This window comes from Saccostrea cucullata, unplaced genomic scaffold, assembly GCF_032062105.1.
Source record: "Saccostrea cucullata isolate Sc308-1 unplaced genomic scaffold, CSIRO_AGI_Scuc_v1 ctg931, whole genome shotgun sequence".
NCBI lineage: Eukaryota > Metazoa > Mollusca > Bivalvia > Ostreida > Ostreidae > Saccostrea > Saccostrea cuccullata.
The window spans coordinates 66,173-84,283 of record NW_026927584.1 but is presented as its reverse complement, the minus strand read 5'-3'; the positions used below and the strand labels follow the sequence as shown (position 1 = coordinate 84,283).

Genomic DNA, 18,111 nt, shown 5'->3' with positions numbered 1-18,111 from the left:
TTTCATGCTCATCATTTTGCTTGGATTGGCTGCTTTACTTAGCCTTTTGAAGAGTGATCTTTGCTGATATAGCCTAGAAGCAATAATTCTGAATGTTCATTCAGTTTTTAAACGAAACAAATGATGACATGGTTTAATCTAGATCTAAAACAAGTTCCTATCTTTCGTTATATAAATCAGATTTCCCGCGATGATCGAAAACGAAAGTAGAGATGTGCCACATGGCTTGGTCAATCGAGTGATTTCTATTGACTTTAATGATAAAGTTGTGAGCTTCTGTGCTTTTAAAGACGATGTCAAATGTTTTCATATAATTCTTAAAAGCTGTACGTATCTCCTTTTTCATGGCAGGATGTTGATTAATTTATCGTAACCAATGTAATCATTGGTAGTCTTGTGTTGTTGTCGTTGTCAAATCCGTGCTTGAAATCTATGTACAAAAAAAGCGTTTGTATGATTCCGAGTCAAATCACGCGATATCTAGCGAGATTTCATGAGAGTGGCTTCAAAAATGGATGTACCCAAGCGAACCAAAAATACTGTAGACGCAGCTTTTGTAGAAAAGCGGTAGATTTCTGAATTAAATCGGTAGGCGGGAGATGGAGTGAAAAAGCGGTAGACTCCCGCCTAAATCGGGAGAGTTAACATGTATGGATAAACCAGTATATCGATGATGCGATATATCCAATAATAAATATCTGTCCCACCTGTTTGTTTACGCGGCAACCAAACTCCCCTCCTCAACGAAAGAGCGCACCAAGGGAGATAATCTCGAAACTTACGTATTGAACAGTGTTAATTGTATTTATATCCAGGTTTGGTGCTCTGTGGCAATGCACTATGAAAAAATTACGCACTTTGAAAAAAATTTTCAAAGTGCGTTAAAATTGGGACAAAATCAACGCACTTTGAAAAATTTTTTCAAAGTGCGTTAAATTTGGGACCACCTCAACGCACTTTGAAATATTTTTTCAAAGTGCGTGAAGAGTCTACATCAATATATTTTACTATGGACACACTTAACGCACTTTGAAAAAAAAATTATATTTTAGTAAAGGAAAGATTTTATTTGTTATTTTTCTTTCAATAAACTAACCCTAACCCTAACCTCAAAAACAGAATTGATTTACTCCCGTCGAAAAGAGGAGAAGACGGGTATAAGATCCCTCAGTCCAAATCTTTATCTTTCCAATACATAGGTGTCGGTAACAAACGGGGGAGGGGAGCAATAAACCCCAAAAGGGTAAGCTGCATTTTCAATGCTTATACAATGTATATATCTTTCCAAAATAAGTGGGGGGCTTAGCCCCCCCCCCTCCCCTGGCCCTTCGCCCGGTCAGGATTTCTATGCTATACTCAAAACATTCATATAATTATGTATTTACCTAACTGGTATGATGTTAAAAACTTTCAATATTAAATGAGTTAATTAAAACAGATAAAAACTAAAAATTTTAAGTACAGTAAAACGTATGAGAGAGAAAGAATTTTCATAGTTTTGAAAAATCAAATTGCCCCCTTTTTATTATGATAAGTGCTAAGTCGCTTAAAGCTGTCCACTGCTAGTGCCCCCTTTACACCTTTACATCTACTTATCAAAGACCCGAATTAATAAAAAAAAAGAAACGAATTAATGATCTTAAACAATCGTCACTCTTTTTTTCAAGACCCTTTTCCCTTTTATTTTATCAAACCTCAAATATTTAAAACGTCAATATCTCAGGTCCTGAAGTGACTTTATCATAAAGAAGGTATCCAACCAGTATCTGTTATTTATCATACCGATTATTTGTAGAGATATTGATCAATCTTTACATTTACTATTTTTTTCAAAGTGCGTTAATATGGTCGATATTAACGCACTTTGAAAAAAAAAATAATTTTTTCAAAGTGCGTTAGCTTGGTCCCAAATTTAACGCACTTTGAAAAATTTTTTCAAAGTGCGTTGTAACAGTGCTCTCAGTTTCAATCATTACATTGCTTTTAAAAATTTCAAATTATCACATAATTGCATTTTTATGAATATATTGTTATTTCATAAGTTAAATCTTACTATTTTGATGATGATTTAAAAAAAAAGATTTTTTTGACAGAAGTAACATTAATAAAGACCACAAAAGAAAATGTTCATAAACATATGTTTAATATGTCTGTGAAACATGTGTCGTTTTTTGTCTATGCATCGCATTATTCCAATTAAACGTAGAGAGATGCTGTCATGGATATTATAACTTTTATAGAAAATGAGAAAACTGTTTTTAAATAATCATCTTCCTTATAAGATTCATGGAAACTTTAAAAGTATTTTTGATAAACCAGGCAGGAACAGCTGAATTCAAAATAACTTTTTAAAATACATGTACAGGAATTGCAGAATGTTAACAATTTGCAATTTATTTGGCTCTTTAGTTGTAAATATGAGTAATGTAAATAGACTTTTAAGGAAAATATGTTCCCAGAATGCATCGTGTAAGTAAAGGTACCAGTCACAGACAGATATAGTTTCATAGGAAATCAATAGAAAACATTCATTGTCTATTATTGGAAACATTCGTTTACCATTATGCTTAACTAGATATCTATTATAATGCTTATGTTTAAGGAACGGCAAAAAGCTCAGTTAATTTTTATAAGAATGGTTTTACAATGTATTTAAGATTCATTTATGATTCACGACGTCAGAGTTTCCATAATTAACTTTTTTTACTTAAGGAATGACTCTAACTCTTGGCCAAATTATTAGATATAACCTGGTTTGGTCAGTTTACGCTTTATAATCCGCGAAACGGATTATATAAAAAACGTAAACTGACCTAAACTCATCTTCGCTAGCCAAGGGTTTCCGATCCGAAATCTACTCTACAACCCTTGGCAGATTTAGTCCTATCAAACGGGAACTTTAATTGCGCCGCCTATCGCCGTAATTGAGTTAAGTCCCTTGAAGCTCTTTAATATTTGTCCAATGAAAATAGCTGTAATATACGTAAATCAAAATGACGTTTGAAACAATATGGCGACCTCCATGCAATTTGAGGTGGAATATAACCCAACAACCTCATACAGCTGTGGGCAGTGGGCACACCTCAAAAGTGGTAGAAAATATTGTTCTTCGTGGATTTTTTGTCAAGAGTTTAACGACACCTTCTACATATTGCCTTATCAATTATTATCAATAAGCCGTGATATTTGATTGGCTTAAATTGATGCACCTAAAATGCGGAACACGGACCTATGTGGTCCTTTCAATAATTCTTGAAAACATATATAATCATAAGAAAAAAAAATTCAAATTAATTACTCCCTTATTTTTTAGCGTATATCACGTCCTAACTTTCATCCCTTGTAAATAATGCTCTTCTTTTGCATAAAATACGAACAGACTTTAATTCAGCCGAAAATCGTCAATTAGTAAAAATCTTGCGTAGACTCGGACTTCGCAGCCAATCAAATTCGTTTGCGCGAGTTCTAAAATTTTCAGCCAAATCCGCCAAGGGTTGTAGAGTAGATTTCGGATCTGAAACCCTTGGCTAGCGAAGATGACCTAAACTGGGTTATACTCGAACAATTTGGCCAAGAATTAGAGTCATTCGTTATAATTTAATTTTAAAAATAATTAAACAACTGAAGATGTAAAAATGTGCTGCTTTTTATTAGTTTAACTTTGTCGCTCAATAATACAACCGTAGTAACGGAAGTAATGGAAAACGAGGGGAGGTAATAACTGATACACAGACCTATCATCCATGATGTTTGTTAACATGAGGTAAGATCGAGCTACAGTTTGAAGTTAAAGGTACATTTATTAAATCTTGGAATTTTCCATGAGTCCCAAGGACTGGAAATGACGGAATTGCATAGATACAGATGATTAAGCTGGTTGTCAAGGGGGTGTGTCCCCATACCAAACCAGATTATACAGGATAATTTGCGTTCTTTTTTGGCTAGAATACAAACAAAATTAAATTATATATTTTAAATATCCCACTTTCACCTGCTTATGGTGTTTATTTCTCCCAGCTTATTTGCCTTTCAAGAGCTTGCTCTGTGTAGTATCAATTTTTAAAGCGAGACAGACTTGTAAGTTGATGTGACAGGGATTTCAACAACGTCCTTTGAAGTCAACTCTATGGTTTTTATAAAGACCTTGTTAGCAAATATAACCTAAATCATTTGGTTGACTTGCTTCATATTAACTATAAAGCCTTTGATCTCACCTCTGGTATTTTGAGGAGTGCGTGTATATGCGCTTTTAACATATTTGTACATATTTGTATTGTTTATGAATTTTTGTGATCGGTAACCGTCATCATCACCTTTTACAATTTAACAGAAGGTTCTGGATATTAGGAGACAGAATTACAGTACAGATTTAAAAAAAAAATTTAATGCTCTGTTGTAGTTGTGTATTGCTTTAATTCTTCTCTTCTCATCTTCAGTTTTGTTGTTAGGTTAAACATTTACTTGACAATTTTTTTTTTAGCAAAAGCACAGTTATCTAAATGTAAATTAAAAACTTAATAAACGAAGGATATGAAGATAACCAAAAGTATATTCAATATCAAAGTCCATAAAACAATACAAAGCAGGAGCAGAGCAAACACAGACCTCCAAAACATCAGAGGTGGGATCAAGTGCCTCGGAGGAGTGAGCATCCCATGCCAACCGGTCACACCCGCCGTGTGCTTCTTGTCTTAATTGGGAAATAAATCTGTTTTCAATTCAGTGTATAAATAACAGACTAACAATTAGTATGAAGAACGTCAGTCAGCATTTGACTTGATATATCTCAGTTGATGCGATATGCAAGAGCATTTGTACAAATACAAATACAATTGATGTATTTGCTGACAAGGTCATTGTATCGACCATAGAACCTTCAAAATGATGACTTTAAACGAGACTGCTGATGTTCTTGTTTCATGAACTTGTTTATCAATAATATACCTCGTTTTAGAAATTATTCGTACGTAGAGCATGCTCTTGCGTATCGAATCAACTGAGATATATAAACTCCGTATACAGGTGATGAAAGTATATTGCCGCACAAGTAAGGGAAGTTGACGATAGAAAAGTTCAAGTCATAACGTTTATCATAGAGCTGGGTAGTTAGTTAATAGAATCACTGCCTAGTTAGTATAGTATGCCAGGGCATCAACAATAGTGGGTAACATGGGATAATTTGCATAACTTATCCAACGTTTCCCACTTTCGTTGATGTCCCTGGTATACACTGTGCTATAGTAACTAGACAGTTATTTCTTATATTTCTATTTCATTGTGAAATTGTGTAGATTTAGATTTTAAATATTCAGACATAGATTTAAATTACACGATGACTCCAATGCCAATTTCTATAATCCTCGTCCACTCACGTCAAACTCAAAGGCAGCTGCACGAGATTTACATGTAAATTTGGCCTCCTTAGAGTCAGAAACAGATGCGCACGAGATTTGCATGCATATTAGGCCTCCTTAGCTCCTGACCTATCGACCTGCCTAATATACATTCCGGTGGAATTATCAAGATATCAACTCCGCTAACTTCCAAAGAGTTATCACAGGAAAAACTAATTGTTGACTAAAATTAGAAATGGAAATATATCACAATTAACTTTTTTTTTAAAGTAAATATCCAAGTATGAAACAGATGTGTCAGACTCTGTGGTATCTTTTATCTCAAGTTCACCAGGATATATCGTATCGATATAGGAATGGAAATTACAATTGTTAATTGACAATGCGTCGTCGATATATCTAAATGTCGAGTTGAAGGCCAAAGCAAGTGTTTTTGCACAAATTCTGCTTCATAGTGATACAAAAATAGGTCTGCCAATAACGGAGCGCAATTGGTACCCATGGGAATTCCAATAGATTGTTGGAAGACCTGGTCTCCAAAAACCACATAGATATTGTCAATCGGAAACTCAAGCATCTTTTGAATGTCAACTTCAGAGTACTTGTGTATGCAATCAGAATGTGTTTTAACAAAATAATTTTGTAAATGACCGTATCTCCGGGTTCCATTATTATTGAAAAAGCACTTGTCAATGATATCAAAAAGCCTGGACTTTACTTTATCGTGGGGAATGGTTGTGTATAAAGTTGAAAAGTGGTAAGTTTTTAAGCTGTTGATTTCGATAAAATCTTTTGATTTCAAATTGTCCAAAAGTTCTTTGGAATTTTTTAGGAAGCACAATTTAGTGAGGAGTAAAGAAAGAGGCTTGGTTGAAGATTTACTGGGAACCCGCAAGGTATCGTTGTAAGGATTCTTATGATGTTTCGGAATCCAATATATATATATGGTAGTGCAAATTCATTCCAGTTCTCCAGGACATTAAAAATATTCAGAATTGACATATGGTTTTGAAGAATTTCTTCCTTAGAAAGAGAGCTATTAGTATAAGTTGTATTACCACTTGTAGAACTAAATCCAAGTTCTTCTAAAATATGATTTATATAATGAGCCTTACAAATGAAGACAATGTTGTTACCTGCTTTGTTAACAGGGACCAGTACGTACTAAAAATATGATGCAAAATTTAATCAATTTAAAACAATTACAAACCTAATTTAATGATCATTGCAGTAATCTTTCCTTATTTGTTTTAATATCGAACAAAGACAAACTGATCAAGGAAGAGAAAGGTCGCATGGATAGTCATTCAAATACAATAAGTGTTGTTTGAAGTACCACTGAAATTCACACTGTAGTCTAGATCTGTTGTTGCGGAAAAAGTTTTTTTTAATAATGATGATCTTTTGTTATGGTCCATCCCTACTTTAAACAAACTTAAATAAACTCGCCTAAGCCAAATATTATAATTTTAAAATATTACTTGTAAGTATATTCAATTGAAAACATATAAAAAAGAAATATACGGATATCAGTGAATGAACAGTGTAATTTGCCATCAAAAAATTATATAATGATAAGGTTATATTTAATGCAACATTCCATTATTGCACTTAGATACAGTAACGGTGATATTTTTGATAGACCAATTCAATTTGTTTTACTTAACTGACTGTGACACAAAAATATGTATTCATACCATATATAACAAGTTACGCAGAGATGAAAAGAATTTTATTAAAGTCGTATGATAAATAAACAAATTCGAACTTTGCTTTGAGATGTAAAAAAAAATGTCGTATTCTTCAGTCCAAATTTCGAGAACTAAATTTTAATTAATTGTCATAAGGGGTTCAACGATTCCAGAGTTTGACTTTCCATACTTAATGTAGAGAGTTTCAGAATGTATATAAATTTAATTTCCCTGCTGACAGAATAATTGTTTAAATCTTCACTACGCTAGAGTTATGAAATTGTTGATTGGCAAATAAATAAATCATGAATTTTAGATGTTCATCGTTGTGCTTATTGGTACTTTTCTGTATCATGATTGGAATACAAATTGTTAGTAAGTAGAGTCTTTCTTATTGTAATATGATACATATACGCAATTATGCTTTTTTTTTTTACTAAACTAACGAAGAAATTAATAAACAAAGTATAATTAAGAGAGGACTATCTTTTCAGGCTGCAAAACATTGCATGAAGATAGAAATATGAACGTTTGGATAAAAGATTGTAATCTCCATTTGAGCTACTTTATCCCCGATGAAACATCTGACTGCCTTCCAGTAGGGTACAAAGTTAAAATATACGAAGGAGCTCGCTTATTAGTTAGCACTCACACGAACACTCCCGATTTCGTGTATTCTGACATTCATTCCAATTTCTGGTACCGTGTACAAGTTGATCCAATATTTATATGTCAGAATTCCTCAACCTTTTTTGGAGTGAGCAGTGAAAAATCAGTATCAGGAATTCCAGGTTTATTCAAGACATATTCAGAACTTTGATTTTATAAAAAAAATCGTATTTGTTCGATAAATTATGAAATTAAATGAGATCTAAATAGGGATCTTTGGAAAACAGAATTACATGTATATTTATTTCGACAGTTTTAATTCAATTTAATCAGTTTATTTTCTAATACATGTATCCATTCTGTTTTACTATTTTTGAATTCCTTCCTCTGAAGAGAAAATGGAAAAGAACATAAAGGCAAACGAGTCTGAGAGTTTGACATTGGTGTGTCCAATCAACGGAGCTTATGAGACTGCTGATGTGGAATGGCAACACATGGTCGGACTGAGTGATTTAGTTGTTAGAGAATTTAAATCAAAACAGTTGCATCTTTCGAATCTCACTTATAAAGACTGGGGAAAATATTCATGCACTGTCAAGTACAAAGAATGTGGCATGACAAATGTGCAAAAATTAACAACTTATATTTCTGTTCTTATTTATGGTAAGCCTATTTATGTCTGAAAAGAAATTTATTCTAAAAGCTACCTATAGTTAAAAAAAAAAACTTATTTTGAATTCATTTCTGTCATCGGAAAGAAAACAAAAACGATAAGTTTAAAAACACCATGACAGTTTTTCTATTTTCTTACAAAAAATATCAATTTCAAGGGAAGTTTTACAGTGTTTAATATTGTAATAGTTATTTATTTATCCATTAGGACCTCCGTTTATTTCAAGTTTAGTGAGACATTTTAAGGGAGAGAAAGAAGAAGGTACAGAGTTAATGTTAGGTTTGGTCAGTTTTCCAAACCCGTCTCGACTGATCGAGTTAAAGAACGTTAATGGAATCGTGTTCCTTGCGAAGAATGTTACATATATTGCGGAGCTAGTTTCCTTTGAAGCACATGGGGCAAATGTAAAAGTTCCTGGGTATTCAACCAAAGTGGACGTTTCTGTGGCATTAGAAAAATGGATCGAAGCAGCAGTTTTGACAATTTTTGTATCGAATAAGATGGGATACAGGTCGAAGGTTTTCACAATTAGTGGAGGCAAGGAATTTTTTCACTTTTCCAGATGTTTGCATTGAAAATAAACGTTTTGTTCTTTCTTAGAAGTAATAATTTTTTGAATTACCTATAAAATTGAATAAAATATATTTCTAGATTCATTTAATAATTTTTGCTGCAATGCTAAAAACATTTAAAAAATGACTTTTCTAGAGACACCATCTTTAGATTCGAGTGACCTGTCTGCATGGATTGATGGCTGTTCACTTAATGTGCAAGTACCAAAATTTATTGGAATTATTGACTGTAAAGTAGTAAAGTTTCGATTAAAATTATGCCGGAACACCGATATATTTATAACAGTTGACGTCACCGGTAGAAAATATTCTTACGTGGGTATAGATTCCACCTCTCTGTACCAGATTGTAGTCACACCGACACTACTTTGTACGAATAAATCTCACGTACCTGGCGAAACGTTGGAGAAGAACCTGTCAGTAGTGCCAGGTTTGTCTTACCCCTAAATAAAGATAATTAAACTATCATTAAGCACCCTGTATATGTCTGTTATACTTATGAAATTAATATGCATCATAATAGATACATATATTATCATAGAAAAAATTCTTTTGAAGGTGCCTACATAAAACACATCTCTAACGGTCAATCAGAAAACCTAACTATGGTCTGTCCGTTGAATGGAGCATATAAACTTCGTGACGTGACATGGCATCATAAATTGGGGACTGTGAATACTATTGTGAGAAGTTTTTCATCATGGAATATTAATCTTCATCATATCACATATAAAGATATGGGTGAATATGTCTGCAAGGTAAAATACACATCTTGTGGACAGAATTCTAAAACTACAAAGCGGTTGACAGGGAAGATTTACTTAAGCATCACTGGTAAGAATTTGAGGGTATTAGTATTAACAGAGAGTCTTTAATATAGTAATACTATACATAATTATATAAATGCTATAACTAAATACAAGTATATTAAAAAATCAATGACTATGTTTTATTATGTTTTTGTATCATAATTTTTTCATATCTTTTGATGGTGTACAGAGAAATTCACAACAAATTTTGACACTATCTTGTGTGGTGAATTCAATTATTTTCGTTGAAGAATCACGATATTTGAACAAAGTTTTAATTAAATGAAATAGTAAAAAGTCGCTTTAATAAAAAGAAAATCTTCAGAGGCTATTGGCCAGGGGAAAAAACCTCCATGAAATGCTTCCTCTTTGTGTGTACATTTTAATCGGTTCAGATGTTGGTCTCTTGAACAAGGGTAAATGAAAGGCAAAATCTTTGAACTCTTCAATAAAATAAATTAAATCAAAGTGACTCGGCTAAGTGTAGCTATCCTCTTTACAAAATATTTTTTTCTAGGATCTCCAATGCTTACAAATATAAAGACGCACGAAGATACTACCAGAAAAACCCTGGACTTTTTCCTGAATGTTGTTAGTTTTCCGAAACCAGGCAGTCTTATTCAGATTTGGAAAGAAGACAGTTTTGTTCTCTTTGAAAGGAGTGTCAACTTCGAATTCTTAAATGTTCCCTTATTTCTTGTTGATAAAGTTGTTGAAGTACAGGGTTATAGATCAACTTTTACTGTCACAAATATAACTGACGATTGGTACGGAAGAAACACCATTGTTATTTCAAACAAACTTGGATCTCATGCGCATGCATTCACACTTGCCAAAAAGGGCCATAAGAGCAATGAAGGTATGACTTTAAAATAATTGTAATAAAATTGATTGGAACATCTACATTTTTCTTATACTAAAATAGTCATAAACTGAATTACACAGGAGGGGTATCATATGGGCTGCGGAAAGGGCAAAAATTACCATAATGAGAAAACAAACAATTATTTTAATTTCAATGACCATAAAACTTAACAAATGATATACTATGATATACTATGCATAATCAACAGACCTTTTCGCAGAACAAATATACATTAAAGCAAAACCAACGACCACGTACGTAACAAACATATATGAATGCAAAACCAACGATCATCTTTGCAGAACAAACGTACATAAAAAGAAGACAAACGAAAAAAATTTAACAGACGTGCACGCGGTAAATCTAGTCTTCCTCACATCCGGCTCCCGACGGTCCCGGATTTTTTTTTTTTTCGATTTCTTTTTTGTCGGTGCACAGAAACTCTTCACACTCCTCAGGCACTTTTCTGGGTTCAAATAATATATTTTAATATATAAAAACTTTAACAAATTTGCGTATTTATCACTGAATCAGCAGTGTCATCTGCCAAAAAGCGGTAGATCTAGTACTCAGCTATAAATGCGAAAACCACTGAGAAAAAGGATACCTATGTTTTCGTAGAATCGCAAAAACAGTGGTATATTTTTTAAAATAAATGATAACCCTCATTTATATGCCAGATAATTTGTATGCACAAAAATTCTCCACATATTTTTTTTTCGTATAGAACTCTTTGCCACATCATGTATATGTTCCCAGGCTCTACAACATGGACGTGGTTCTACCTCGGATCCCCCTTTATATTTTTCCTTTTTTGGTTAATTTATCTTAAAAATTTCAAATGAAAGAAAATTTCCATAAAATAAAAAATACATATATCTCATTCTCCTGAAGGCCGTTTCGTCATTTTTTTGCTCGTTGTTGTTACATAAATTGGTTTTCCCCAATTCTTTAAATATCACAAGAATCTATTATGATATCTTTTAATTACAGTAACATTTCATATGACAGGCACACAGCAACATTTCCCAAATTTAAGAGTAAGGTCAAAAAGGGGTTATGTAGTACATGTATTTTAGGAAAAAATGGTACTGAAAGAAGTTGAACCTAACACACCCCCACCCCACCCCCCACATACACCCTCACTCACACACACGAAATAGGATTTTCGTGTTAGGGCTACATGTATATCATTTTAGTTTCCTTTTTGTTTTAGCTTGTCAAGTTTTTAAAATCTTCTTTTCAGCAAGATTGAATTTTTTTCTCTGGTTGACCCCCTCCTTTCAAAAACGATACTACGTCAATGTATAACAAGCAATACTTTCATTTTCCATGGTTTTACCATAAGTACAATGTTAGATTTAAGCTATTTTTATGAAAATTTTGTTAAAAATCTTTTTAGATATCAAATCATTTTGATGATATGAATTTTTATAGAACTCAAATGTTCTTTTTTTTTATTAACACCACCAATTTCTACTGAAATACTAATTCCATCTTTTTTAGAAGAAATATCTTCTCAATATCAATATTTTTAATACATGTCTAAAAATTTGAAGTTTTAAGTTTTAATAACTTTTAGATGAAATAAGATTTTTAATATATTTTTGTGTGAAATGCTATTAAGATATATAAGTCGTAATATTATACAAAATATATTAACTTCAAAGCTGTGTCCGTTTTTGGTTTTCATATACAACGGAGTACTACATTTAACGCTTTTTGGCAGGTGATACTGCTGATTCAGTAATAAAAGTTTTAACATATCATTGAATTCATTTTAAAAAAAATGTGCCCGAGGAGTGTGAAGGGTTTCTGTGCACAAAAAAAAAAAAAAAAAAAAAAAAAAAAAAAAAAAAAAATCCGGGACCGTCGGGAGCCGGGTGTCGGGAAGACTAGATTTAGCGCGTGCATGTTTGTTAAGATTTTTTTCGCTTGTCGAGTTTTTATGTACGTTTGTTTTGCATTCATATATCTTTGTTACGTACGTGGTTGTTGGTTTTGCTTTAATGTATATTTGTTCTGCAAAAGGGTCTGTTGATTATGCATTGTTTATCATTTGTTAAGTTTTTAACTCATTGAAATTAAAATAATTGTTTGTTTTCTCATTATGGTAATTTTTGCTCTTTCCGCTGCCCATAATATCATAAATTTTGAATACTTTTATCAATTTTTAAATACAGGATCAATTGCTAAACAAATTGTAACAATATCAACGATTGGTGCGCCATTTGCCTTTCTGTTTTGCATATTAATGACACTCTGGATCTTAATAAAACGGAAAAGTAAGTGCAATTAAACAAGATTTAAATTTTAGTGGAATTTAAAAAAGAAATTCGATTGCTGTAATTCTCATTTCTTTTATTTTGAAAGCAACAGGACCAAAGCAGTTATTTGCCCTGAAGAGCAAAGAGTGGGTACAATTTATCACTTCCTTTTCTGATTAAAGTACATCTAAAGTTAGATACATGAGAATTGAGATTAAAATTTATGTTTTACCTTTCAACAGAGTAGGTATTGATGAGAAAAGAGAAATTCAAACACGACCTGATTCCTATGAGGAACCTATAAATGCCCAGGGATTATCTTCTAGAAAAAGCGGTGAGCACCTAGACCTTAATCAAAGATAAGCCTGGATGATATATTCGCACTATTTATTTTCTTCTCTTTAATATTTTTTATATAATTTTTTAAAAAAAAGTAATATCGTAATTTTATCTTAATATATATTTGTGATAATAATTTAATTATTTACACTAGCAGTAATTAAAACGAGCGAAAGCAGAATATACCTCGTATCTAGCAAATTTATAAGCATACCAAAGTGTGTGATGACAATGTGATATTTAATGGATTAATACATGTATAAGCATGGAAACATTAATTTGGAGGACAGATGTATAGATTTGAGGGGGTAAATGTATGCAAAAGATGTAAGCTTTGTACTTTGGAAAATATACATGTAGTTAAATGATCCTGTGGCAAATATTATGACTATGAATTAAGTTTACATTGCTAGATATATCTTTATTACGCATTTTTTCTCATAAAAGTATAATTTTTAATTGGCATTTCTGTTTGCAGATTATACATCAATTGAAACTTACATAGAGATGGAATAGTGATTTTACAGAAATGAGATTAGGAAAGATTAATGTTTTTTACGTGGTCCGTGTTTGCTCCCCTCCTGATTTGTAATGTTTAGTGGACTATTGAGCTTGAATGCTGTTCGTTATCTCTGCATATTTTATTGGCTGTTATTACCTTTGACATACAATAAGAAAGATATAAAACAGCATTAAGCAGTGCAGAAATATTTTGGTCGTTAACAGACTAAAATATAGTTTTGAAACGAGATTAAATAAACTGTAACAGTTCAATAAGAACTACTGTAACATTTGATGATGAGGAAAATATATAAATAACTGAATAAGTAACCTTGAAACTATAACTTAAAGTTGAATTTTTTTCCGTTCACAATCATAAATGTAGGCCTTGTTTTTCTATGCATTTCTCTGTGAAGAGTCAAAAAATAAGTCAGATGTTTCCTCACAGGACATGACAGGAATTTTAAATTGTACTCTTAGTTTATTTTATTAATTTTATTCATGTAAAAATGACTACCAAGGACTCGGAGAATACAATGTACACTGTATCTAGATTTTCAATAAGAGAAATATCTGTTTTAGGAATTTTCTTTCATTTTCTTTACTGCATAATTATCCTTGCGTTAAAGTATCTCATTTTAAATGTTGAATTCGATGTTGGTGAGATACCTTTTTCTTTTACATGAAAAAATACATCACTTTTTGACTTGTAATGATTGATGTCACAGCGGGAAGTGAAACTAGTTGATAAAGTAAACATTATCATCAGGTCAAAATTCTACACCACTCCAAATCTATTATATTTCCTGTATTCACGTTTTTTAATACACCATTTAATAAAATATTCCGTATTTGTGTTCGTTAAACAGGTTAGGTTAAAATTCAAGTACTCTCTCTGAGCTTATTTCTATAAATGGAGATCAGCAAACACTGGTAAAGGTTATAGTATGCACTGTTGTATAAATTTATTTTGTGATTGAAACCTAAACTAGGTACTGGTTCCTGATTCACCCTTGTGTTGCTACATGTATAAACGCATCATACAAGTAATTTGGTCTCCATGATTTGATTATTGACACAAGATGAACTTCACACTTCATTAAGGCTTGGCTTAGAGACTACTTATAGGTGCTTAAGATTTATCACCGATATTTTAGTCACCTTTAAGCACCCTTAAACTATCTTTAAGTCATTTATACCCCATGATTATCCACCATTAAACAGTTTCTCTTTTGTGCTTAAAAATAGCTTAAAATCAGCTTAAATATGGATTATAGGTGCTTAAAGGTTGGTTCTAGATAATCTATAAGCTGTCGTGAAGAAATTGAAATGTGTATTGTTTGAATGAATTTTGAACTTGAACGAAGTTTATTATATTTAGCTCTATATATTTTGATAAAATGTATCAAATATTTATTCGTATTTTCTTTTCTTATATATATATATATATATATATATATATATATATATATATATATATATATATATATATATATATATATATATATATATATATATATATATATATATATTTGATAATAATTATTTATAGTTTTCTGATTTAAATGTCTTCACGTAATTTATTTTCTTTTTATAAATTAAAGTGCTTGTATTTCTTTATAAGAACTAATAAAGTTGCATATTTTAGAATTTAATATACAATGTGTTTTATTAAAACATATACATATTTTTTTCTTTATAAAAAGAAGTAAAAACATCAGAGTAAGACAACTATAACGCCTGCTTGTAGCAATTTTTTTTATTCTGACTTAAAAATATGTTTTTTTTTAATATATGGATTTAATATGCATGACACTATATTTCATTTCATATTATATCTTGTTTATTGTAATTAAATGTTGTGATGATAAATTATTGCTATATCTCGCATTTACATGGTCAATTGTGTTTGTTACATGACTGAAACTAAATTTAACTTTGGAAAAAGTAAACCTCGATTTATGCCTCCCATCTTATTTGTTCTATATTGGTGAAACCTGAGGGGACTAAAGGTTTCCCCTGAGTGTCCGTCTTTCTGTCCGTCCTTAGGTCTGTCCGTCAATCTGTCCCACTTTTTTCTAAATGTTTACAGATACTGAGCTGCTTTTTGTAACTGAGTTTATCTTCATGATGTACAGACCAAGTTTTCATTTCATTCCGCTTCTATGATTCTTGACGGAATTACAACCCCGCAATTTTTTCCTAAATGCTGGCATATATTGAGCTGATTTTTTGGTATGTGACTTAATCTTGATGAGTTAAAGATAAAGATTGTACTTCATTCGGCTTAATTGGTTTTTTACGTATTACTTTTTTAACACGAACAGACTACGTGAACTTGCCGGTAGGAGAGTATTATTGCGTAATTAAATGCAATACTTTCAGAATGCTTGTTATATTTGAATATTATAATTTTATTGTTGATAAAAATCACTGTGGGAAGTGTTTCTCTTTATTGTCAATGAATTCTCCCTGTGGAGCAATGGTTAGAGCGTCTACTCTAGAGGCTGGAGACCGGTCCTTTTGTTCAGACCGTATAAACCGAGAACCCGTGTCATAGTAGGTGCTGACACAAAAAAGATCCCTCCCTGCTCAATTGTCCTGAGTGCAAGTATAGGAATAGAATTTGCAGCTCTCCACCGACAAGTGGTGGCGTCTCCATATGGATGAAAAAATTCTCGAGAGGGACGTTAAACAATATACTATCAATCAGTGAATTGTCAATGAAATATAGAACAGAGAGTCAATAAGCCTTTAAAGCTGTCTTTAAACAATCTTTAAGACACCATTAAACAATCGAAAAACTGCTAGTTAAAAATTTAAAGTAAAACATGTTTTATGAATGCCGGACTCAAACATTGTTTACTTTGATTCACGGTAACTCTGTGTGTAAAATTAAATAAGAATGATAAAAATTTTTAGTGGCCGACGAGATCCCACGTAAAGATATTGATGAAAAACCGTAATCCTTCATTTCTATCGTAAAATAATTAAAATTGATATTTCTAAACGCAATTGATGAGCATATTTATCCTTATATTTCATGATGATAATTTATCTTTTATATTGAACAGCATAAAAAAGCTGATCTGTATAATTAAACAAACATTTAAATCATAAAACAGGAAATTCACAGTAGAAATGTTAGAAAGCAAAGCCAAGTCATCTGTATTCATTGTGTCCAGTGATGTTAACAGAGTTAACAAACTGATTAGACCTGTATATTTGCAAGAACATGTACCTTTGCTCTTAAACTCACATGTAACATTTATGTTACATTAATACCGAATAATAAGAATTCTATGCAGTTTCATTTGATTTAACTGAATTTTATTTATGATTGAAATTAAAATTTTAATAAAAACAATAAAACTGTGTACAGGTCCGTTTCAAAAACGTATATTAATTTTATAATAATAATAATTTTTTTTGGTATTAAATAGATAAAGAATATTTTTAATTAAGGGTTATCCGTACGTGCAAGAAAAAAAATATGTTACCTGTCGTCACGTAATTTATACATGTGCAATGTACACTGTACATGTATTAAGCTTATTATCTCCTCTCAAAAGAATTTAGAGGAAACGGAATCCCGTGTGTGTTAGTGGATTATGTCCTGTGAAAAAACGAATTGACGTAATTTGCATTGGTATCGATGTCAAATGCTGCCTTAATTTTAAGATATGCTCTTTGTGAAGGATTGTTCCGCTTTGCGATGCCCTTGTTGCTTGTTGTCCTTAATAACAAATTGTTTAAACGAAATAAATTTGTTGCTGAACATGACTCATAGATAAGAATACATCATTTTAGTTTTTAACTCTACCGGTCAAAGACCAGAAGAGTTTATGCGAGAGCAATTAATGTGTCGGTTTCTGATTTGGATGAACGGTGTTGCCGTGGTTACTAAAAATAGAAATGTCTGTAAAATACTTTTAAAATGCTACTCATTCTACAGTTTTGGTCTGATTTCAAATGTCTTACGCAAGGAAATAGCCAATCAAATGAAGCTCTCTCTCTCTCTCATACAAAGCAGTAGAGCTACAATCTCGACAGAGACTTCTGGTTTTATCTACGATAATTCCGGTAGCAATGGAACTACTTTTGACAGAAAAGCGAAGCACGCTTAACCGTGACCAAAGGAATGGCTTATTAAGGGGCTCCATATGACGACACGTCAAAAATAATACGGAGGACAACTTGCCTGCTTGAATTGCACTCAGCTTTAACATGAAAGTAGAAAAAGTATGTTTATTATCGTTTGAAATGCATAAAATTATCATACCTGTTAAGAGTGCATATCAAATAAAGAATTTCGGTCATCTGAAACATTTCCTCGTATTTTTTTTTTTTTTTTTGCTTTGGCTAAATAAAGGAATAAATTATAAAGTCACTATCGTTTCTGTTTTTCCTACTGAACACATATGATTAGAA

General features: G+C 31.8%; 1 protein-coding gene and 1 long non-coding RNA gene across 2 annotated transcripts; both read left to right on the top strand.

Annotated features, from left to right (window-relative positions):
- The first annotated feature begins 7,365 nt into the window (after positions 1 to 7,365).
- On the top strand, positions 7,366 to 10,697 carry LOC134274875 (uncharacterized). Its single transcript, XM_062757120.1, has 8 exons — positions 7,366 to 7,420; positions 7,540 to 7,836; positions 8,048 to 8,317; positions 8,535 to 8,588; positions 9,036 to 9,329; positions 9,458 to 9,733; positions 10,226 to 10,567; positions 10,654 to 10,697. The coding sequence occupies exons 1-8, from the start codon at positions 7,399 to 7,401 to the stop codon at positions 10,695 to 10,697; spliced, it is 1,599 nt and encodes a 532-aa protein (XP_062613104.1). The 5' UTR covers positions 7,366 to 7,398.
- Positions 10,698 to 12,763: 2,066 nt separating this feature from the next.
- On the top strand, positions 12,764 to 13,155 carry LOC134274853 (uncharacterized). Its single transcript, XR_009993724.1, has 3 exons — positions 12,764 to 12,858; positions 12,953 to 12,986; positions 13,083 to 13,155. It is a non-coding gene; the product is annotated as an uncharacterized LOC134274853 (long non-coding RNA).
- Positions 13,156 to 18,111: the final 4,956 nt, after the last annotated feature.